The 24,615-nt window shown below is 41.4% G+C and overlaps 1 protein-coding gene across 3 annotated transcripts in view; it reads right to left on the bottom strand.

The window, feature by feature from the left end:
- gas7a (growth arrest-specific 7a) overlaps window positions 1-24,615 on the bottom strand; it is a 31,362-nt gene that overhangs the window by 5,989 nt on the left and 758 nt on the right. For 2 of the 3 annotated variants that reach the window (XR_013488079.1, XM_033644962.2), the window contains exons 2-8: window positions 23,861-23,923; window positions 16,784-16,873; window positions 14,473-14,588; window positions 8,776-8,850; window positions 6,897-6,975; window positions 5,213-5,344; window positions 3,088-3,211 (exon numbers count right to left, since the gene is read on the bottom strand). Coding sequence is in view for 2 of the 3 variants with exons in the window: in XM_033644962.2 (XP_033500853.1) it covers window positions 3,088-3,211; window positions 5,213-5,344; window positions 6,897-6,975; window positions 8,776-8,850; window positions 14,473-14,588; window positions 16,784-16,873; window positions 23,861-23,923 (679 nt within the window). In the remaining variant the exon portion in view is untranslated. Of the gene's footprint in view, window positions 1-3,087; window positions 3,212-5,212; window positions 5,345-6,896; window positions 6,976-8,775; window positions 8,851-14,472; window positions 14,589-16,783; window positions 16,874-23,860; window positions 24,528-24,615 lie in introns of those variants that run through there. The other variant, XM_033644961.2, reaches the window with a different exon arrangement.

Raw genomic sequence — 24,615 nt, 5'->3', positions numbered from 1 at the left:
ATTAGATCTTCTTTCAATTTTTGTCAATTGGCCGAACACTGCAGAATATTTCAGCTCTCTGTATATCTATATAAAACAGGGAGTGTCAGATAGTAAACCAGAAACATGACTGAGGCTTATTAAAATTCATTCAGTGAAGGTAAAACACATCCCTCTCTTTGACAGCGACTGTAGTCAGCCGTAATGACATTTGGCCCAACCTTGACACAGCAGCGCTGATGACCGACACAAGGCCAACATAATTTAACTGTAACTGAGCGCTATTGATTAGTGCTGTGGACTGTGACTAATCTACTGAGTGGAAGAAAGCCAGACAGAGATAGGTTCCTGCAGTGCTGTTCTGTCTGCTGAAGCCGAGCAGAACAATTACAACATTAACTCATCTTCTTTCTTATTAAAATGTCAAACACAGAGTATCTCAGGTGGGATGTCTGTCGTTTGCTGTGCTCGTCCGTTTCTACAATTTACACTAATTACACAATACAAAACCAAATTAGCTTCACATCAAATTTAATGTTATATCACACGCTGGAGAGGACCAGTGAAGTGTCGCCTCTGTGAACAGCCAGTAAAACAAACATTAATTCATTCAAATAAAAGATAAGAGTGCGGCTAATGGAACCTCTTAATTTGATTATAAAAAGGGGCAAATAAAATTTTGACATCAGTGGGTTTTCTTTTTTGCTCGTTCCTCAATACGGAAGCATTCTAGCCAGATTTCCATAAATTCTTCCTGTGGCAGTCTGGTTTTACTCCAATCTGACACCTGGTCAGTGGCCCTTGGTGTCAGATACCAATGCAGCAAGGCACCCTCCAGAAGCGGTATGAGACGCAATGCAGTTTTTGATACTACCAGCATGCTGTAGCATGAAGAGCCAGAAAGTCCGCAGAGGTGGGTGGGTGGGGAGGCAAAGAGATGGGAAGGGAGGTGGACTGGTCAGACAAACTCCAGACTTTCCTTTGTGAAACCACAAGTCAATCAATGGAGTTATTTTATTAGCAATGCAGTGTGCTAATATGTGTAGCATGCTACACTGGGGACGACTTCACATAACATTAGTAACAAACGTAGTTACTTTAAGCCGAACCATAGTGGGTGTTTTTCCAAACCTGACCAATTAAGTTACTCCCTTTTGTTGCCTAAACCTATGGAAGTAAACCTGAAAACAAAGTTTTTACCTGTGGTCTAAGTTTATTTTAAAAAGAGACTGTGTGCATTTAATGAGCAGAAACTTTACATTTCCTGTGAAAACGGAGGTTTATTTTGAAAAGACACAATGCATGTCACAAGCAGTCACTGAGCATCCAAATTTGATGCTAGTGGGGTACCTAGCACATCACAGTTTGACGTGTAGGGCAGATTGGCATTTTATTGGTTGAAAGTAGGGGTGTGCCATATCATCTTGTTCATGATAATACCTCTATAATCTTTAAAATCATATGAAAAATTCATATCGTGATACTAGCGTTATTTTGACTTGTTGGCATATTGACGTCATACTGTTACTCACGGCAACAACAAGCATGGCTGAAAGTGGAATTATTACTAACTCCACGATGCTTCCAAAAAGAGGAGCAGCCTCAGTAGTGTTTATGTACAGACTATTTTAGCGAGCTACCGCTCTCATTCAGCGGCTCCTCCGGCAGCAGCACAGCGTCTCCTCCTCTCGTCCACACGGGAGTCTGTGTTGTCAAGTGATTTTGTCTGTCAATGTAAACCTACGTGACACTCGCGGCTCGACAAAAAACACATACATAATATGCAGTTATGGGAAAACTACATAATATGTAGGTTTTTTTTGTAACTACACAATATGTAGTTTTTGTTGCATATATTATATTTGAATGTGCAATAGTTATGTTAGCATAACAGCCTGTCACAGGTTACAGCGTGATGATTAGGAGAAATGGCAGAGCATAAAGGTCCAGGTGGAAAAAAAAGGACAACTCAATCATTTAGAATTTTGCTAAAAGAAGGAAATCACCTGTTGATTTATATATATAGATCCCAGGGTACACTTTTTGTATTTGGGAGCTGTTTAAATGTGTAATTTGTGGTAAAATTTATTTTGTTAACTATTAATATTGTAAACAGAATCTGAATCGCACTCTGAGTTACTGTTGTTGTTTATAAACTAAAGAAATGAGAGATCATTTTTCTTTAGTTTTTACTGAACATTTAAAGGCAAACTGGTTGACATGTAAAACTATATCAATTATTTTGTTGCAATTCTTTTTTCTTAAATTAATAATAAAACATATATTTACTAACTTGTCATATCATCAAAAATATCGTTATCGCAAAAATACCTTGAAATATCGTGATATTGCCCACCCCTAGTTTAGAGAAAGAATGGGTTACATGTGGATAGTTACTGTCTTAAAACTATGAATTCCAATTTCAACTTGCAGATTTTGATGCATGTTTGTTGTAATGTGAAGTTAATTTGATTTTACAATGTTGAATTAGTTCCAGCCACAAAATATTCCAACACATAACTGTAAAACAACAAAGCTGTCATTGTTTTAATGTTTTTTTTTAACAGACTAAGTAACTGATATATTGATTTTGTTAGCTTTATACAGAGCCTGGCTAGCTGATTCCCCCTGTTTCCAGTCTTTCTGTTAAGCTAAACTAAATAGCTGGCTGTAGCTTAATGTTAACTGTGCAGGCATGAGAGTGGAATTTTCTCTTCTAACTCTTGGCAAGAAAGCGAATAAGATGTCAAACTATTCCTTTAAGACTTACAAAACTAGCCTACGCAAAACCAGACTAAAGGCGATGTCTGATTCAGGACAGACAAATAAATCAGACTGTAGTTGCCTTAATTTTAGCTGAACATGTGACGGATATTTCTGGCTGTGTTTCACCTTCTTTACCTTTACAACACTGCTAACAGATGCTAAAGTCTGTTTCCTTGTGTTTTTAAAACCCTGAGTTTACTTTAAACCCGGAGTTGTTTCGTGTGTCTCGGTGCAGTTGTCTGGTAACTTGGTGACAAGTAAAGTTCAAATAGAGCACAAATAAACTATTTCCAAACATGGCTACTGTGACTGGCTCTCTCATAAAGCTCTGTGACTCCTGACCTGCTTGTGTGGATTTCCGCCGGGCCTTCTTTATGTCTTCCTCCGTCTTGTTGCTGAGTTTGATCTCCAACTGCTGGGTCTTCACCTCCAGATCTTTCTGCCTGTCTGCCAGGGCTTTACGGGCCTGCGTCACACACACACACACACACACACACACACACACACACAAACACATCAAGCAGGATGTGTGAAGGTAGACACAATGACTCATTCAGCATAATCCTCAGATTTACTGTGGCTACATCTATTACAAGAGTCATTACGGCCTTTTCATGTTGACTACTGACGTCCGATCCTGGTCTCATCCTTTAATCTTTTCTTAATCCATATTATTGAGTCTTTCCTCTTATTGAGACACCTCTCTGAAGGTCACAGTGAAACAGTGTGTGAAAAGTGAACATACACTAACTGTGATGCAGAGAAAATTTCGATTTGTCAACATACAACAAAAGAAAATAAACACGTGTAATGGAGTCAACATAAACCCACTGATTAGGTCACTTAATGCAGCGAAGCAGTGATGGAGCCAAAAGTTTGTTTTTGGCTGGAAATCATTTTTACAGCAGGGATAAACTTTAGTCAAAGACAGAAAACACTAAATGAAAAATAGGTAAAAAAATAAATAAAAGCACAGCCAAATGAATGACAGAGGTAATGAACACACAACCAACTAACAGACACCACCCCAGAAATGTAACTATTTGTCGGCGATGCAGACCTCCTGTCTATATTTGGAGGCTAAAACCATTTCTCTCAGTGGAAACAAAGCTTTTATTTACTTAATTTCACAGATAAGAAGCAATAAATTGTGAAGACAGTAAAGCCCCCACAAAATAGCATTTTAAGTCTTGAGTGTGATTTATCCTTTGGGGATTTATACTTCGGAATTTATCCTGGCTTCATATGAGAAGAGGAAATCTCCGCTCGTCGCTAGGTTAATTTATACAATGTTAAATGCCATAGGCTTGTGCGAATAATGTTAGCATGTTACATTTGTTTGGAAAACGTGTTTAGTATAAGACTGCTGTTTTGTCGGTGAACCATGTGAGTTGTAATGGAGCCAAATTATGTACCAATACCTTTGTTAAATGTTGCTGTTGTCCTTGGCTTTGTGTGAGTAGAGGAAAAGTCCACTAGCTGCTAGGCTAATTTATACAATGTAAAATGCCATAGGCTTGTGCTAAAAATACTAGCATGTTTTATTTGTGGGGAAAATGTGTCCAGCAAAGGTCTGTGAATGCTGTGAGTTATAATGAAGCAGATAAGTGTACTTGTGTTTAAAATTGTCTCTATTAAGTTATTCTTAATGTGTCTTTTGAGTGTGTCTTTGATCAACTAAACTTTACAGCACTTCACAGAAACCTCGACACTCACTAGTGGTTTGGAGGTGTACCTGCAGAGTGACACAGACACACCACTGCACAAGTATAAATGCTCACACCGGCCTAGGCCACGTGCGTAGGCTACGGCAAAGGGTCTTCATAGAGCTGACGCACAAATATAAATCCCGCTAAGGCTCTTCTTTTTTTTATACATATACAGAATGTGTACTGAAAAAATAAAAATAAATAGAAGCACATACATTTGTCAAAAGGCCATAATATTATCAATATCTCATATGATTCCTGGCTGAGGTGAAAATGTTGGTCCATCAACAAAGAAATGTAGAATTATATTCTTGCTTCCACTTTGCCTCTTGTCTTTTGTGCATAATACATATTGCTGCGTCCCCTCAAAGCATGCATTATTCCTACAAGAAAATGTATGAAAATAAAAAAACTCAAATGTGCGTACACAGAGGGAATTCATTCATGAAATGATTTTAGCAGGTGGGAAGCAGTAAAGTATTGCACCAATATGTTCCAAGTGTAGGAGTTACTGGAGCTCTTTTTATTATGTAACTCTCTGACATATACAAACACTGATGTGTATTTTGTTTTGCAGCTACACTATCACTATTTGGAGATTGACATTGGAAATGTTTTGCACTATTTGGGAGAAACGTTGGCCAGTTAGGAATGACGAGGAACAAATTCATATGTACAAATATCTGCCGTCTAAAAATGCACGGTGTGCTGCGTTTGGCCTTTATCATAATAATCTACCAGCATGTTAGACTCAGTACCTTCTCCACACTTGCGTAGCGACTTGCCAGCTGCTTCCTGAGGTCAGCGATGTGATGGTCGTACTTTTTCAGGTCCTTCTTGAAGTTGTCGCCTCTGAATGTCAGCAAGGGTTTTTCCACCTCAGAGTGGAGCTGTGAAAACAAGTCAGCTGTTGGTAATTGAAATGTTCTTGTTGAAGATGGCAGAAAAAAACAAAACAAAAAAAATCCCTGCTTCTGAATGCACTGTATGTTGTACTGTTATGCAATCTCATGACTAAATATATGATGGTTAGTGGTACACAACTGTGACTACATCACATAACTATTCATTTGTTATAAGTTTGATAACAAGAAGTCAACTACTACCGCCACTACAGTACACGCACTTAAAGTAAGTGCAGATTGGCAAATACATTGTTATACATTGTTAAGGTATCACTCATAAACTAAACTCCCTGGCAGAACATTCACTTTCTATTATTTTTTTATTATTATTTCATTATTGTTCGAAACAAAAGGTTCACAGAACATTTACTTTCTTTTTCTTAATCTTTACGTGCCAATACCTTTCTCTACGATCAATACATCTCCTGACATGGTGCATTTTATAGCTTCTTCGGGCTTATTGCTGAAGAAACCCTGTTTCCTGCTCTACAAAGTCACATCTATCACCATAAAAGGAGACTGTTACACTTTTAGTCTCAGTTTCTATTTCTCACCAAACACTTGTCCAATAATATGAAAAAGACTTTTTTTTATGACACTTTAATAAACTGCAAAGTGCTTGTCAGCAGTGTTGGCTCTCCACACAGAATGCTAATCAAGTGCAAATGCCAGAGCTGGAAGATATAGATGAAATGTAGCTTATTAGAAAATGAGCCAGCGCCTCTGCAGGCTTGATAAGACTTCTCATTCCCTGCCTGACCATGCATTACTTTCTCCTCACCCGTCTCATAATGAAGCATGGAGTGTCAGTGCACTGGTGGAGCAGGGAGGAGGCTGCATGGCCCTGGGTGGGGGCTCGTCAGAACACGAAACTAATTAATTAGACAACAGAGGGCTATGGAAGAGCTCAGAGGCAGCCTCTGCGTTATTTAAGTCTGAGGCCAGTGTGCCGTTTCTGCATCGCTGGTAATCGGACCGCGGACAGGTCATTTTCTTCGGTCAGCGCTGACAAGGTTGAGGTAAACAAGCCCCGTCACCTCAGGATGTGGTCAGATCAAGTATCCATTACTTCAGTTGATTGAAAACATTACACACTTGACCTCAAGGTGCAGAGATCTGCGCAACAAAAGCACCCACACCAGGATGAAAGTGGACTCTTAAACGATTGTGATTTAGAGAAAGCCATAAATGTTACTTACTTAATCCATTAGTTACTATTTACACCTAAAATCTTTACAAATTAATTGATCGTTTTTGTCAAAAAAATTTCTTGCTTATGTGACCATTAATTGGAAACCCAAAGATTTTCAGTTCACTCTCATATATCACAAAGAAAAGCAGCAGATTAAGAATCTAAAGTCAGTGTTTTTCATTCATTGCTGCTTGAAAAATGAACAAAATGATTAATCCATTATCAGAAGAGTTGCAGATTAATATCTCTGTCAATTAAGTACTCTATCAATGAGTGGTTTTCAACTCTAGATAAAACATCACAATAATTGCATTCCTTTCCGACAGTGTCCTCAGCAGCTATTACCTTGTTGGAGAACTTTAGATGAACTTCGGCCTCATCATGAAGACTCTTCTTCAGCTGAGTCCAGGCTTCTCCGAGAGTCCTGAGAAAATAGCCATGCAAAATAAATTACACCCGTAAGCACCTTTGTGATGGGACTAGAGAAAGCACTCAGAGAGACAAAATGTGACAAGTGACAGAGAGACAATCTAGATGGAATCCATGGGCCCCTAACTGATCATATAAGACCCTGGTCATCACATAACATATGGCACGTCAGATACTACAGAGCATAAACACTGAACAATTCTCCAAAACTATTCCCCCAGAGATGTTTAAAGTTAAAGTTTATCGCAAACAGTGGAGGTGCTAGTCATAATAATCAGGGAAATGATAACTGTAACAGTTTACCCACTGCTATGCTAACTCTGTAATGCTCAGTTAGCTTATTACTGCAGATAGTGAGCTAGTTAGCCAGACATGCTAACTTTAACAGCTTAGGGGTTGCAGTAGCTCAGCCCATAGGGACTTGGCTCAGGAAGTCCCTGTATGGACCAAGCATGGAGCGTGGACTGGTAGCTGGAGAGGTGCCAGTTCACCTCCTGGGCCGAGGTGCCCTTGTGCAAGACACTGAACTCCCAACTGCCCTGGGTGCCCCATCACTCTGACATCTCTCCATTTCATGCATGTATAAGTCCTGTTTGGGAATGTTCGGTATATGACAACAGAGTGAAAAACTGAATTTCCCCTCAGGGATTAATAAAATATACAGTATGTTCTTCTTCTTATGGAAGAGCAGATAAACTGGGACCCCAGGAAGTGAGCCAGACCTCCTGGGTCCATCACATGATGCCATTGGGCCCAAAAAGACTTTTTCCCATAGAGTTACATGGGAAAAGAGACATCTGTGTCACAACCCCCATCTATCTATCTATCTATCTATCTATCTATCTATCTATACTTTATACTTTTACTTCATCACATTTTAATGGGAAATATTGTGCTTTTTATTAGTTACTTTCATTTTAAGATCCACTGTTACAGAGTAGACTATCAAACAACGTAAAAACTTGCCAAAAAGTTGTACACAGTACACTAATGTGTCAGTGATCCAATAATGTGTATATATATATGAAAACTGATTAAAAAAGACTTGGACTGGTGCCATTTTCCATATTGAGTATATTTACATTTTACAATACTGAAGGCTTTAGTACATTCATTTTAGTAAATGTTGGAATTTAGGACTTACACTTATGATGGATATCTCTCAATACTTACACCGTTGGTTAATAATATTGTAGTCACTAAAGTAACTGCGTACTTCTCAAACAAACACAAGCAGTCAGACAATCAGACAAGTTGTAAACGAGCCAGCAGTTTTGCCAGATTAGCACAGTCAGGCTGTAAACTGTGATGGATGTTTACAACACACAGTTCGGGTTGTAAATTACTGTTTGCCTTCATTTTCCCTGCCAGATAAACTTGATTAATCTGTTGGCTTGTTCACAAAATTTCTGATTGTCTGACCCTGCAAACCTGACATCAGGACTTGTGTGTGGGTCTCACATTTGTCAAAATTTTATGGCAATAACAAAAATGTTCTGTAATAGTGGAATTTCCAGAGCTGGAAAGCGACCAAAATCCACTGTTTCTCGAGCCAAAAGTTTTCTGTCTACTGATTTTGAGATGTTCTCAGGGATTTCAGTGTGATTTTGTTGACAGACTAAACAACTGCTCTTTGATGGTAGTAACACGGTGCGTCAAAAACAAGAAGTAGTGTGGGAATAAGTCTATTTTAAAAACAACTATTTTTAGACACAGGTCTGTAATTACTAAATCTATATAGTGTTGTGCAGAGGAAGCTTTCAAGCTGCGCACAGCATCTGCTTACTGCACTCACCCTTCTTCCTGTGCTGCCAGGGGGCTCAGAGACAGCTTGGAGAGGTTCTTGGCATATTCTTCTTCAATCTTTATCCTGAAACGCAAAGAACCAAGATGTGAAAACCCGAGCTGCCTGGCTCAAGGGAGGGCAGAAACTGCTTTAGTGAGGTGGTAAAAATATTTTCAACACAGATGATTTCAGGGGTGCACTGCAGCAGAATAACAGAAACTTCTACTACAATTTGCTGCAAAATCCAGCCCTGACCCACGTACATCAATAATCTCATTGTACTTTTGAGAAACTCTGCTGCAGTATTGTACAGAGCAGCACTTTTTCAGAGCTGTTCTCATTTCCTTCTCCGTTTGGAAGATGGAAATAAGATGTGCTCAGATTAACCCCGAGGGCCATTCAACCAGGGTAGCCATGTTTGTGCCCTTTGTGACATTCACTTCCTGCGCCAGTCTCACATTTACCATCCACACCTGAGTAAATCTGTCACCTAAAGAAGGTCACAACGCACACGCTTTGACTTAATGTTCAGATACGCAGCAGCACCAAGCAACACGGCGAAACACGGAAAGGTCAGCGCTGAATAGAAATCTAACTGAAGGATTTGCGAGACGGCGGCCTCTTGAATCAAATCTATGAGTTTATTCAGAGACAAATCCTCATTAACTTCCCACGACTCGGACCAGGTTGTGAAAAGAGCTTTTGTACAATTAGCTGGAGCTAATTATATAGAAAGACGTGAGAGCGGATGTAAAAGTTGTAACCCAATTCCTAATTATGCATGTTGTTTTTTGACATCCTGTTTCAGATTCACTAGGATCTAAGCAATCTATGCATTTCCTGTTTGCTCAGTTGCGATCTAAAGCCCCTTTAATTACTGAGTGCAAGCAATTATTTCAACCCTCAGCCTTTACACAAAAGCTTGGAACCTACGGATCCTTTATAAAATGAGCTTCATGATCGTCTCATGTGTGTAAAGAACAATAAAGACAATTTGCATTTTGCCACATTTGAAAAGATTTCACACACACCATTCACTCAAATTTGGGGTGTTGTTATGTATTTTACATACATCATGATGAAATCATGATTTCCAAGGTTGTTTACATACATAAATAGCGAAAATACTTTACTTATAATTTGGTCAAGATAGATAAAGAAAGATGGTGCAGCTTTGCCTTGTTGATTTTATTTATGTTGGTCATAAAGAACAAACATTTTTATACATTTTGTAAATCTGAAATGTCGTGTTTTATGAAGAGAAAGTATTCAGATAATTTTGTAAAATCAGTAAGTACCTTAGTGTAAAAATACTTTGTTACAAGTAGAAGTCCTGCATTGATATTTTTACTTAGTTTAAATACTGTTGGGTAGTTAAATCTCTGGAAAAAGCATTATATTTTATACTGTAAGCCCCGGTATGTATTCAATTCAAATAAACACAAGAAGTTTGTGCTCTAGAGAAAGGATCAGCACTCAGTGAAAAACCTCCTAAGCCCTATGATAAGCTAGTATGGCAAGGCTTAACTATACAGACCAGTGAGCAGTGATAACTAGCATGTCTTCGGGGTCATTGGGTGGGAACCTCCTTTCACCGGTGTTTCGTCTAGTTGGTCCCACGACACCTCCAGGAGGCTAGACAGTGATCTCTGGCATCCCAGAGACACTCCCCTAATGCCAGGTCTCACTGCTCCCCGCACCAACCCAATAACCTCCTTTACCTTACTTACACATGGCTTTCTCAGCCCAAACAGCACCGCCACCTTCAACCAAACCCAGGCTTTGTTTATGCGAGCTCCAGGTAGAGACAGTGCTGATATTATCTTTCCTAGCACATTCACCATACTCTATTTCACACGCTACATAGCATAACTACAATATAAGTTAAAGTTAAAGGAGATAGATAAACTTACAGGATCAGCAAACACACTCACCTTGCAGCATGGTCTCAAACAAAAGGGATTCAAATAGGCCACTCCCACAATTAAATAACCTCCCTCTTCCTGGATTTCCTCCTGAGAGGAAGTGGATCTCTCCACCTGATCTCAAGGAGTTATGTACCCTGCTTAATAGTTCCCCCTGCTGACCCCCAAATGACATTATTTCTTCTCTTCCAGATCCATTGGCTTGCTCTGGCTGCTTCATCTGACATTTCCTTCACTGTCTTCCTCAAACTCTGTCCCCGCACTCCGAGTTCCCCCAGGAGTGAGACAGCTGATCTTGCTATGAATCCCCTACACCCCACTTCCACTGGACAAATCCTAGTCTTCCATCCTCGTTGCTCAGCTTCTGCTCCTAAGTCTACTACTACTACTACTACTGTCAGCTCAGTGAAATAAACTATCCGTTGACTCACTGACCACAACACTAAGTCAGGCCTCTGCTTGGTACAAACTATTTCCTGGGGAACAACAAGCTTTCCCCCTAAATCTACTTGCATTTCCCAATCACAAACACCTTCTAGGTGGCCACACCCTTGCCTCCTTACTAACGTATCCCTTCTGTATTTCTCCCCCTCGCAGACAAACTGAACTGCTAAACTCCTATCCTTAACACCTTCTGAATTCACCTGTCATCATTTCCCTTCAATGTCTGTAGCTAAACTTTTCAATACCTGGTTATGTCGCCATGTATATCGGCCTTGTGACAAGCTAACTTTACAGCCTGACAAAATATGCTTTAAGGTTGCAGTACCTGAACACAATGGGCATGATGGGTCCCCATTTACCCACAGTTTTAGGTTCTGGGGGGTTGGTAACACATTGTATATATCTACCAGGAATATAATACGATTCTCCTCCATACTCCACAGGTCCCTCCAACTAAGCTTCCTCTTCTCTACACCGTCCCAATTCAACCAGGTCCATGTCATTGGTCCGACAGCCCATTGGTCCAACATCCCATTAGTCTGACGGTCCGTGGTGCTGAACGGCTCCCGGCAGACATATTTCTGCCTTGATGGTGCGCCGCAACCGGCTCTGGGTCAGCTTGAGGCGAAGCAGGCTCACAGCTTGTGTGTTTGTCACTTTCTTTTTCATTTTAACCCACACCATGATCTTTTCCTAACCCTAACCAAGTGGTTTTTGTGCCTAAACCTAACCAGACCTTAACCACAAGGCATCATGATGATTTCAGATCGGACTTCGGAACAATGGGTTTTATATGGTCGGAACAATGGGATGTCGGACCAATGGGATGTCGGACCAATGGGCTGTCCGACCAATGGGCAGTTCCCATTCAACCACTGTCCCTGCTTAGCCTGGGCCACTACCTTTGCACCCCTTAAAGGTAGGGTCTGGAGGATTTTCCAATTGCTGTTTGTAAACACACATTCAAATTCGGCCCCTCCTATCAGGCTCAACTCTCCCGGGTGTACGGAGCCCAGAGGTATGGAAGAAGGCTTCACAGAAGAGGTTCAGGCAAGGCTCACGCTGGTGCACGCTCGGACACGCTCGGGCACGGCACATGCGCTCTCTCATTGGCTGGGGAAATCTCTGCCCAGAAGCGGTCCAAGCTCACAAAAACATCAAAATACAGTTAAAGGGCAGGAGCTCTGCAAACAGAGTCACCACCACACATGAGTAGAAGCCCATAGGTGATGATTAAGCAGGATTTCATTTGTATATGTCTATATTTTGTTTTGTTTGAAAATCCTCCAGATCCTACCTTTAAAATCTCCTCCTGTCTACATATCTGTTCCACGACCAGCTTCAACATATGCAATAGCTGAACCTGCAAAATAACCAATAACTATAACTATAAAAAGTATAAAGTGTCATACATATAACCAGTGGTAGAATGTAACAAAGCACATTTACCTCAGTACAATTTTGAAGTACTGTGAATCAATACATTATATGGATGTATTGATTCACAGTACAAGTACTTCAAAATCTTACAGAGGTAAATGTGCTTTGTTACATTCTACCACTGGTTATATGTATGTTAGGTGTTATTACTATAACTGCCACAGTGTTACTTGATGTGTGCAAGGTTCAGTTTCCCCCTGAAAATAAATGATGCAAGAAGTATCTCAAAGTTTCCATCGTGCCACCACAAGGACAAAAGAACACAGACTAACAAATACTGCTGGTGATAACACACAGAGAGATAAAACTCTGACGGCTCTATTGAACACTAAGAAGGTGCATTAATTGATTTTTCTGACCATGATGAAGAATGTAGCTGTGTTGAATATTTACCAGAATTGACAAAACTGGACTGAAATCCATCTAAAAGAAGAAGGTTAAAGATTTTATTATCGTTAGTAAATCCTAAAACCAACAATGCCTTTGTCTCAAACAAGACGTAAATTGACTAAAAAAATATATGCTTTCATTTTTTAGAAAGGATCTGTAACTTCCACCTCCAAACAGCTGCTCATTGTAGTTTTATCAAATAAACAGGATGACAACAGGCATTTGTTGAGGATCATTTTCAGCGGCGGATTAATCCACATTTGTTGCTCTATTTGGTATTTGTGGCAGCAGGACGGTGTGTGCGGGACTGAGTCAGATTAAACTACAGTGTGTGTGTTCATGGTAATGAAGGAACATGTCACCCAGTGCAACAGTGTGGCTCACTGATGTGTTTCTAATAGTTTTTGGACAATAATGGAGCTCTATGGCACAGAGGAAGAAGATATATCAGGCTCTGGATACACACTGGAGATAACACTAGTTAGTACGATCAATTTATCGTTAATTTTCAGGATTTTTATTGGATTTGTTGACAAAAAGAGAAACATAGAATATTGCCACACTTATATTTTAAGTGAGGAGGTCACTGAGATAATAATTAGCTTACTGATCATCCAAGGTCAAACTTTTTTATATTAGCTTGTTTCATATAACCAATGTCTACTCTAAGGCGTCACAAATGAGGTGACATTTCGTGTAATATGGCCGACTTGGCAAAAACAGTTCTGGCTCTAACCTTGCTAATAGGACTTTTCACATGTTTACACATCAATGCACAGTTAGTCTTCAACTATGTTGAAGAACAGAGGCGTCAGCTATGATGCGCCATTACAACCAAGTAGCCTTCTGATAACAGTTTTTTTCCGAGGCTTCTGATTGGCCAACATCTTTTAATTCCTTGTGTGATTGGCCCACACGGCTTTAGGGTTATGTGACTTTCAAGTTTCATGTGTTTGGCGCAGTTGGCGTGGTGAGTGTGGTGCGCATGGTCTCCTACAAACGTCTTGCCATTTGTACTGACTGCAGTCAAAGCTGTCAGGTTTTTATATTTTCCAGCTTACTCAGTCAACATTTCATCAAAGCGCTCCAATTTTTAAGTGCTGAAATTTCAACAGCGTATATGCACTTAGAGGTCCTAGGGTGACCCTATCCGTATTGTTAGGAAGTCTTGGAGGTGTGCAGCTCAGTGCTCAGACCCTCCACAGACCCTTCACGCAAAATTCCCAGCTGCAATTGCGCAATTTCATTATACGCACTGCGTCAAAGCTACAAGTAGCATGAAACACGTTTTAGGGTTCTATCACTGTTTCCAAAAATACCCACATACATGAGGACTAGGTCTAATAAAAGCTTCTCTGGCTCCTGCAATGGAAATATTTCTTCCTCCGGAGTCTCAAGACACTGTGTGTCTGGCACTCTTGTTTATTAATTAATTAAAGCTGCTGTCAACAAAACTGCAGCCTCTGTTTTGTTGTTATAACAGTCTGATCTGAAATGAAACTGTTACCTCTCATGGATAAATTCAGCCATCTCTTTCTGCATCTGTTTGCCCTTCAGCTGCTTCTGCAGAAGGACCTCGAAGCCCGCCACCGAGGTGGTCCCCTGGGGGTCTTTCTTGTCGGTCTAAGGAGGAGGAGGAGGAGGAGGAGAGCATCATTCAAAAACAGCAGTGGACCAATAAACAAACACAGCTACAGCATGAGTTCACGGACAGAGCGTCCAGCAACACCTCTTTGTTGTTTATGTTTGAGAGCGTGTAGGGGTTTGTGAGAATGAGCTCTGAATGTGTGACTCACACTTGTATGTCAAGGAGGACATGCGTTGGTGTGTGTGCATCAATCACTCCCGGGTGGATGTGTATTATGTGTGTGTTTCTGTGCACAAGAACAGGGTGATGTGCAGCACTTTGTCTTGCATGTGACAGGACTGATGTTGAGCAGAGGTGTCAGATTTATTTCACACAGCAGGTCTGAGCAGCAGGTCAGTGCACGTACAAACATCACAAGCAGCAATAACATGACAGGCTGCAAACAAGGAGCCAAACAGCAATAATGGTGGAGGAAACGGGCATCGGATTTCAGTCAGTTAAGCAGGCTGAATGGCTTTTCGATACAAATCTAATTTAGGATGGAAATGTATGGAAACTAAAAATTACAGCAGCCACTGGGGGGACATTTAGAGCTGGATGATCACTGAAGAGACACCAGACGATCAGTCTTCCACTTGTGAACCTTCAACATGAAAGCCAATTGTACCTTTTGTTAAACCAGAAGAAGAGTGGATCCATTTGCTTTTTTAGTGCAAGCATTAGATGCTTTTAACTGCACTTCACATTTGCTAGCAAAGATTTGTTCTAAAAGGTCAACAAGATGTGTTGACAGGAACCTTCTGGAGCTTTTCTGCTGGGTGTGGAGTTGGACCAAACACATAGACAGTGGATGATAAATCTTTGATTCGTTAGTTAGAAACATTGTCTTATGGTTCAGTTAAAAAAATGGCTTGGGAGTTACAAGACCAAGTTAAGGCTTATCAACAAAACAGTTTCAGTTTCGGTCAGATTTTTGAGGTTGATAACAAAATCAGTAATTCATAGATTTTTTTTTAACATAAACATTTTCAATAAGTCACTCTTAGGCCCTGATCACACAGGATGCATTTTAGCAGCTGGGGCGCCTCTGAATGGCTCCAGTTGAAAAAACTTCAACTCGGAGCGGAAAAACGCCTCACGTCATCTCCGCCTTTTGTGGCTTGGTGCTCAGACTCTCCACAGACCTGTCACACATGGTTCCCGCCCACAACTGTGCAATTTATTATCCGCAGTGGACTGAAGTTAGAGTTGAAAAAATGTCAACTCAGAGCGGAAAAATGCCTCACGTCATCTCCGCCTTTTCCCCATTGTCCTATCAGATGATTCGAGAGGCGGGCCTACTGTCGTGGTTATGACAACAAGTTTACAGCTGACAAACAATGGAGGAGAAACTGGTGGTAGTGGTTGCTGGATACCCAGAACTATACAGCCTGACGATAGACAGCAGGTTGTCAAACTGCCCCCGAGTCATCCTAAAATATGCCTGGAGACGGCCATCATCGAGGTAAAGCTCCTGGACCAACTGGTGGTACTCCCTGTTGTGATCCACCCTCTTTCTTAGGGTCATGTACCCACACAGTTCTCTGTTTCCCTGTGCCCAACAAGCTATTTACTGGCAGCCGCTCACCCTCAACCAGAGCTACAACAAGTACCCTCTGCCTGAACATTTTGGGGTCTAGATACTAATTACTGTCAAATAAATAAAATAAATATACAATACATTGATTACACAGGAATATTGGGAGGTGATGGGGTTTATGTTATTTGTCACAGATTCTGTGTGTACTGATCAGGACATTTTACAGTAATAAAATTAACTTGTCAGTGTTTTGTGGAGGTTTCTAAAGTAGCTCCAACATATGTTTGGCGTTTCTGTCAGCAAAATGATTGAGGACATATACGATAAGTCGATAATGTAATTATTGTGACTGGACAAATTCTGATGGTAATACTTGTGTATTTTAATTGAAGTAAGATTAGGATTAGTAAGATTACTTGTTGCAAAGTAGTATGACTACTTTTACTTAAGTGAGGTATTAATACGTTCACCACTTCTGGTTTATCTGCAGTAAGTTATTGGCTGTTATACTGGCCCTATGTTTTCAGAGGACAGTGACTATCTATCCTGATCTTACTGGTTTGAACAGGTGTCTATATTTAGCTGGCACTCATTGTCATCAACACATCGCAAAGGATAGATCTACTGTACTTCCTGTGTTTTAGGACTCACCCAGAAGTAATCGCAGTAGCTCCATTCGTTGGGCTTCAGGAGCTGCTGCTCCGGACCTTCACCAGGCAGAGGGAAAGTCACACAGTTGATCTGATGCAAAAAGAGAAGAAACATATAAATCATTTATAACATTGACCCTAAAACTGTGATATTTATCAGATCTGTGAGAAGTCAGGAGATGACATAACGAATGGAGATATAATGATGTCTTTAAGAGAGCAAGTTATCAGGTCTGGGTTAATTTGGATCATGCAGATGAGAGGGGGAAAAAAAAGGTCAGGCATGAGTAAACATACAAACGTTGGCCATCCAGAAGGAAGGTGACCCATGAGCCTTCAGGGGGAGAGAGAGACAACTCTGTCCACTTCAAAGAACACAGAGATACCTTTTGTTCTACAGTATGAACAAGCTTTATACACTTGAGAATATGTTGTGTTACAGATAAACACACCCAGCACTCAGCCTGAATACAGACTCCATGGTCCACAGCGTCTTCAATTACTCTTGGGGCTGCAATTATGTAATGTTCACCATCTGTGAGCCCTCCCTCCTGGCACTGCAAGATACCCTCTGTGCCATGTCAACCGCTGCTGCAAACTACATGGGCATCCAGACAGGATGCTTCATCCACAAACATACAAAAACACACTGAGTCACGGTGTTTACTGCATGAGCTCACCACTGTACTGCTGTCACACAGACTCAAGAAAAACACGCAGCATTTACAAGCTAGCTCCAATGAACTGCTTCATTCTTTTAACTTTCCAATAAAAAGGTGTGACGGGAATAATTGGAATCGTCTGAGCAACGTGGTGTCAGTGAACTGCACAGAGGGCGTTCATGTTTACCAGCTTGTGCTGTGTGGGATGCTTTACAATCAGAATCAGCTTTAATGGCCAGTTGACTCTGGTTCTGTTGCTCTCAGTATTCCATCACATACACAGAAATATACATAAAGTCAAATCATATTTAAGCAGTGAAATGGTGCAGAGGACAAGGGGTGCTGTAATAACTTAAAGAATACTGAGGTGAAGCAAGTGAGAGGAAGGATGTGTGGCAGGTTAGGTGTGCTGGAGGACTTTTTCCCACCCACAATCATTACAAAAAGATACACAAATTTACTCCTTGTACCATCAACATTTGAGCCATATGGTCCACTATCATGACATTTCTTATACAGTTAATATATTGATAGACTTGTTAGGAAACAGTTACAGTATTTACACATCCAGCAGTTCCAGAGCAACATGATGATACATTTGGATTCGAGTTTGTGTCCATGTGATGAATGTAAGTCCAGTATTCACTCTGTTGTAGCTGTATTTTTGGTCTTTAGTAACACTATCTGTCTCTGTGGCTGCTAAATGTTCCACTATGTTCACCAGCTAGTCTCTAACTGTGTCTGTGTGCTGTTTGCTGCTGAGCAGGTAGTGTACAGACGGTTTTCACTGCTTTTTCTTTGAAAACAGCTCCCTGCTGTAGCTGAAAACTACGCTATGAGAGCTGTGGACTAGAATGGAAAAGTTGTGGGTCGGATAGAAAAACAGCATGCTGGCTGAAACTCAATATACAGCTTTGTAAAGCCGAGGGGAGATTCAGATGATTCCTCTCTGGTTCATCACTGGCGACCCCTTTCACGTTGTCTCATCATCATCAGATATATTGTGATTGTAAAAATAACCATTATAGCCACATTAAGCTGTAAAGACAACACTGACATACAGTATTATCATCTTTTACAGTTTATATGACTACAGTTGCCTGTTTACATCCAGTAGACATGGAGCAACAATATTATTCATCCCACTATCATCCCTATGTTTCTGTCTTCATCTGATCAAATGTACTCGCTTTTGATAGTCGCTAACTTTGTGTGTTGTTTGGTGTTGGGCAGGAAGTGTAATGTGCAATCAGAGTTTTCATGGAAATGGCTGATGACAATTTTATATGTTGAAGATGATGAAAGTGGTTAAACTCAAAAAATCAGGTAGGGGGAATCGAGGGCATTCTCCCCTGGAGGAAAATTACAGTTATTTTAATTTGCAAATGTAGCCTTCTGGAGCGTTTTAAGTTAGAACACAATGAGAAAATAACATCTAGTTTCGATTAACAAATAAGGTTTACTGCATTTTATTAGCTCAGGCTGCAGATAACAGTCAAACTTGACTTCAGGGCTGGGCTATTAAAAAAAATCAAATAAAACAAACTTTTTGACCAAATACTGCAATATTGATATTGCAAAATATTATGGGGTTGACTAGTGGTGGGCGATAAAATGATAACATATCGTCTCGCGATAAACACTTATGCGCCGTCGATAGAAAAAACCTTCCTTATAACGTTCGATAATGTTACTGTATTCTGTCGGGAAAAAACACGAGGAAAGCCGCCCGAGGGGAGTCGGGCTGTGCATGGTTGGTTGCATGAACACACTCACTTGCTCCCTGGTAACCTAGAAACGGTGTCACGCAAACAGCTAACAACGTCAGGTTTGGTTGTGCCATCCTCGCGTATGACCACAGGGTTGCCAGTCGCTTACAAATATTGGTAGTTGCGGGGCGTCGGTGGCTTAGTGGATAGAGCAGGCGCCCCATGTACAAGGCTGTTGCTGCAGTGGCCCGGGTTCGACTCCAACCTGTGGCCCTTTGCTGCATGTCATTACTCCTCTCTATCTCCCCCCTTCACACACAACTGTCCTATCTATAAAGGCAAAAATGCCCAAAAAGTATCTTAAAAAAAACAAATATTGGTAGTCGCGGGTTGTGTTTTTTTGGGCTTGTTTCTAAAGTGGAGTTGCTTATTTGGGCTTGCTCTCTAAACGTCGCCTTTCTATATATATATCCGTCTAATAAGTTATTTAAGCGCATGATAGTATGTGGGACTGCGTGGTGTTTCCACAGCTCCGCTCCCTCCGCCCCTCTCCTTCTCCGCATACACACAGGTGACGGTCAGTCAATGAGACTTTTCACATTTAAATTGCGCAATTAATGGAGGTTCTTTAACTATTTCACTAACAAGTAGACAAAATATGTAAAGAATACAATAAAGATTTGTAGAAAGAGAAAGAGGGGGAGGATTCAAAGGCAGTGTGCAGATTGAGATTCTGTGTGAAATATGTAGCCTACTCACCATTCAGATCTTGTCCAACATATACCAGCACTGTTACAGTGAAAGTAAAATGGCTCGTTATATATGCAACTTCTTTACGTTTTTGGTCGGCTAGTTGGTTTGGTAGAGTTCAAGGGCAATAAATATAATGTGTTTGTAAAGTAATTTTGGTTGCTTGTTTCTCTCCCAAGATCTGGCAACACTGAACACAGCGTGAAGTGAGTAGCAAGAATTAGTGCGGATAGCGAGGAAATAGTCGAGTAGTAGTTTTTATACCATCTTGTGTATGTTCATTTATTTGAGTGTTTTCTAACTGTTGTGTTGACATTGCATTTTCCTCCATGTGCCTTGACTGAAGACTGTGATTGAAATCAGAAGAAAGCTATTGAGTTTAAAATAAATGTGTTAAAATGTATTCATTTTCTCCTGGTCCTTATTTTAAATAGGTTATAAAAAAATTATCGATAGTTATCGTTATCGATCAATATGAACCAGCTATATCATGATATACTTTTCAGCCATATCGCCCACCCCTAGGGTTGATGGTGACACTTAACTGTAATGCAGCCTTTAAAACCGGAGAAGGCAACACCCAATGGTTTTAGGATATCCAAAATCTAAGATGATATCTAGGCTCATATCATGCTATTGATATATTATTGATATATTGCCCAGTGCTTGACCCATGGCAAACTCGTGGACAATCATTCAGTAACAATGCACATTATTGTTGCTCCGAAAATAAAAGCAAGACACATTTGCCAAGGCTGAGGGTAGAGGGCGTCTTCAAGTGGACGTCACCGAGCTTCTACACTATTGACTGGACAATCCAATAAGGTTGATGCCAGCCTTAATCAGTGAGAAGGACCATCTTATAGCAAAGACAGATAATGCGCAACCTTTGAAAGGTGACAAGTTTGCAGGAGCTCTGTGACTCCTTTCATATCGCACACACAGATGATTTATTCCTCAAAATGTAAAGTTAATGCACAACATCTGTCTCTGACATTCTCTTCTTTGTTGCAGCCTCATTGTGTGATTCATGATGATGAGTTGGGTGTAGTTTTGCATAAAACATACTGAGCTTGAAAAAGCTGAACTTCCAATAAACACTCGACATTGACCTCTTTATTCTCTGCGCTGCCACCGCAGCACTTGATCTGAACAGCTTCCAATAAACAACTTCAAAAACAGATGAGTAATACTCTTTCTCCCTTATATAATCGCTGAAAAAAATCCAGAGGAAATACAGAAATGGCTACTTGCCAAACGAGCAAACCGATACGACGGAAAACAGCTAAAACATGCATAAACAAGAGACACATTAACTCACAGCAACACTTCACAATCTAAAGGAACAACAGAGTGATTTACTCCGTGTGCCGACCAGTCACTTTGTTCATTTTCTGCCTCAGAGATCATACTGATTGTCATGGGCACCAGATTTTCCATTACGTTGGCTCCACATCTATCATGACTGTTGTTTATCTGCCTCTCACATCCAGCAGAAAATGAGACCATTTATCTAAAGGAGGGCTGTCTGGCTAACTTACTTCTCCTTTATGGCTGCTTAGTGAGGTGCTCCAGGGTTCGGGGATAAAATATTAATATAGATTGTCTTTATTACACAGCCTGTAATAAATCCATCTGAGGGACCTCATATCCAGCTGTTGGACGTGGGTTGTCTCAGCAGGCTACATTGCCGTGTTTGTATATATACTTGAATGTTACAGTTTAGCACAAAACAAAGCTGCGAGCAACAAGAGCGCAGATCTGTTGAGTGAATTGGGACATTTTGTCCTCGCTCAGCATTCATAAACATTCGCTCTCATGAGGGTTGTGTATCCAGGCTACAGGCACATTTTAATGTTTATACTCATTTATTATTTTTTATTTTTTGCTTTGCTGAATACAGGGGGGGAAAAAACATGACACAGTGGAAGAAGAAACAGCCCATGAGAGACGTAAAAAAATAAATTGGTTGGCTGTGGAACAAACTCACCCTCTCTCACATCTCTGAGTGGAATATTTCAGCAAATGTGACTGTAGGATGCTCTGCTGCTGTTGCTAAGCGACAAATTACTTTTGCTGTAAAAGACCACCCCCCTCCCGTCAACACACACACACACACATACCTTAACACAACAAAACAATCTCAGACTCTATTCTCTCTATTCTCCTTCCATTCTCTTTTCCTCAATGACCAATCAAAAAGCCCCTTCCGAGTCCTGCCAACGGGGCCAGATGACACTCTTAACGAGCTGCTGTTCCCCCAAGTGCCTACGCCGGAGCGTACGCAGCATAGCAACAAGTCAAACCGCATGTGAATGAATGTTAAATAAGCTGAAAAAACATCTAACAGCATTTGTTCTGATTGGTCACAGTCCCTGAAGGTGAACACAAGGTTACAGTGCCTGCTATCTGATGTGTTAAAGCCTCGGCGTCCTGCGAGGGTCCATTTTGCCAACAGTCATGGATGTGTGCGTCTCCATGACAACTGTGGAGGGTTGTGTAATGCGAGGTGCACCGTGGCGAACAAAAAGACACCTTTGTGGACTGACGTCATCCAGCCACTGCTACAGTTTAAGTCGTTATCACCTGTATTTAGTATTTGTTTTCCCTTCATCAGCTGCAGCAGAAATATCTTAAATTCATACATGAGTCTTGTTTACACTGCTGAATATTTTCTTCTGTTTACTAGCTGCATTTTCAAAAATTAACACGTCTCTGCAATCCTGTTAATTGGGAACTTATTAAGATATGAAATTGGGTTTCAAATATATAAAAATTGCTGTCATGCCTCAGCTCTACAGGAGAATTTGACTGGATGCTGATGAAACAAAGAGTCAACAATAGATCCGTGAGCGAGAAAAGGCCCTGCAAAGAGAGTGGGAGAAAACAATCTTTTTTTAAACTGTATGTCTTCAGTGAATCTCTGAATGGCTCCCCCCCCCCCCCCCTCTTCTCCTATACCAATGTTTTCCATTTGAACACCCATTAATCAGTGCTGTTGCTTTTGTCACCATGGAAACTGGACTTGCTGCATTTCACGCAGGTCTGGTTAGGGTTTTTCACAATAGCCAGACTGACGGCTCCCGTGGCTGCAGCAGGTCAGCGAGCCCACCGAGCGCAAGATCAGACCCTTGCGAGACACAAAACCACCTCTGTCTGTCTGTCTCTCCCCTCACCATCACCACTGCCACACGGTCGACTCACCCCCTCGCAGTCATCATTATAACAGATTACATAACCACAGCTTCTGTCTGGGCATCTTAAGACAAAGATACTGTATATACTTGGTGAAAAGCACATTTAATTTCTCCTTTGTGTCTTGCATTGAGCCTCATCACAGACTGATACTGGGGACTTTGCAGACCCAAATACAACTGTAAGCAAAAGGGGGAGTTCCTCATAGCTCAGCGCACAAAGTGTTCACTTCCCAAATGCTGCTGTGTGACCCGCACTGCCCTGCAGATTATACGTGGAGCAGGGGGGAAACAGTATCACACTGAGCAACAACTCGGTGACAAAAACACTCAATATCTTCATCTGTCAGACAGAAGTGACTCTAAAAATACCAACAGTAGTCTACCAGATTTCAATATGGTGCAAAAAGCAAAGCGAAGACACACTCTGCAGTGTCTTGACAACATTAATTTATCGCTGGCAGCCATTAAATCAATATTATGGATCGAGGCCAGTCAGTCAGTGAGACAGAGATGAGTACAAGACTCCTGGATGGCTTCTTCATTCAGACTAATGTGGCATCCAGTATGCAGGGAACCCCATGTTACTCCAGCAGGACCCACAATGCATTATGATTTAAGCTCGAGGAGGATGTCAACAGATAGATAGTAAAGAAAGAAAGACGAAGTTCTGCAGCATGAGGAGACGCAGAGGATGGAGATGGAGATGGCAGAGGATGAAGAAGAAGAGAGGAGGTTTAAGTTGGAGCTCCTGGATACTCACTGTGATCTTGGTCTCCTTGACCTCCTTGATCTGCCTCTTGGCCGGTGAAACAGAGCCCGGGGGCTGCGGGGCGAGACAGGAGGGATCGTCAAAACTCTCCTCAGTGTCAAAGCTGGCTTCCATCATCATCCCTCTCACCTCCTCCTGCTTCTCTATTCTGGGAAAGCCTCACTCTCTCCTCTCTCACTCTCTCTTTCCCTCCACGCGCTGAGGCTGCCTTCAGTCTCACAAGCTACACAGTGAGTGGAGAGGAGTCGCGTTGCAAAGGGGGGTGGGGGGGAGCAGGGGAGGGAAGGAGGGGAATGTAGCGTTGGGAAGGTAGCGTTAGGGGTGAGGAGGAGGAGGGGGGGTTATGAGGGGGGGAATCGGTGGCGGCTGTGGGAGCGTGATGAAGTCTAGCCTCCGGTTAAGCTGCTGTCACACGAGTTTTAAGGTTGAAGGCTGCGAGGAGATGGATGCTGCCTGCCAGGGGCTCTGCGTCCCCTCCATCCCCATCAAGCCTCACCTCCACCTCTCACCCAACGACGTCCATGCAGAGAGAGAGAGAAAGAGAGAGAGAGCACTGAGCCAGCTCATGGACGGAGATGTTCGAGCGTAAAGGCGAGGATGTGGAGAAAAAAAAAAAAGCATAAAGAAATAGTAGGAAGAGGAGGAGGAGGAGGGAGAGGAGGGGGATTTATTTACATGATCCTTGCCACACCTCCCTCCCCAGAGAGGCAGATAGTGTGGGAGGAGGGAGCAGCAGTGCTGAAGGT

The sequence above is a fragment of the Epinephelus lanceolatus genome, chromosome 18 (genome assembly GCF_041903045.1).
Source record: "Epinephelus lanceolatus isolate andai-2023 chromosome 18, ASM4190304v1, whole genome shotgun sequence".
Taxonomy (NCBI): domain Eukaryota; kingdom Metazoa; phylum Chordata; class Actinopteri; order Perciformes; family Serranidae; genus Epinephelus; species Epinephelus lanceolatus.
The sequence above is the reverse complement of the archived record's forward strand: the minus strand, read 5'-3'. Positions and strand labels throughout refer to the sequence as shown.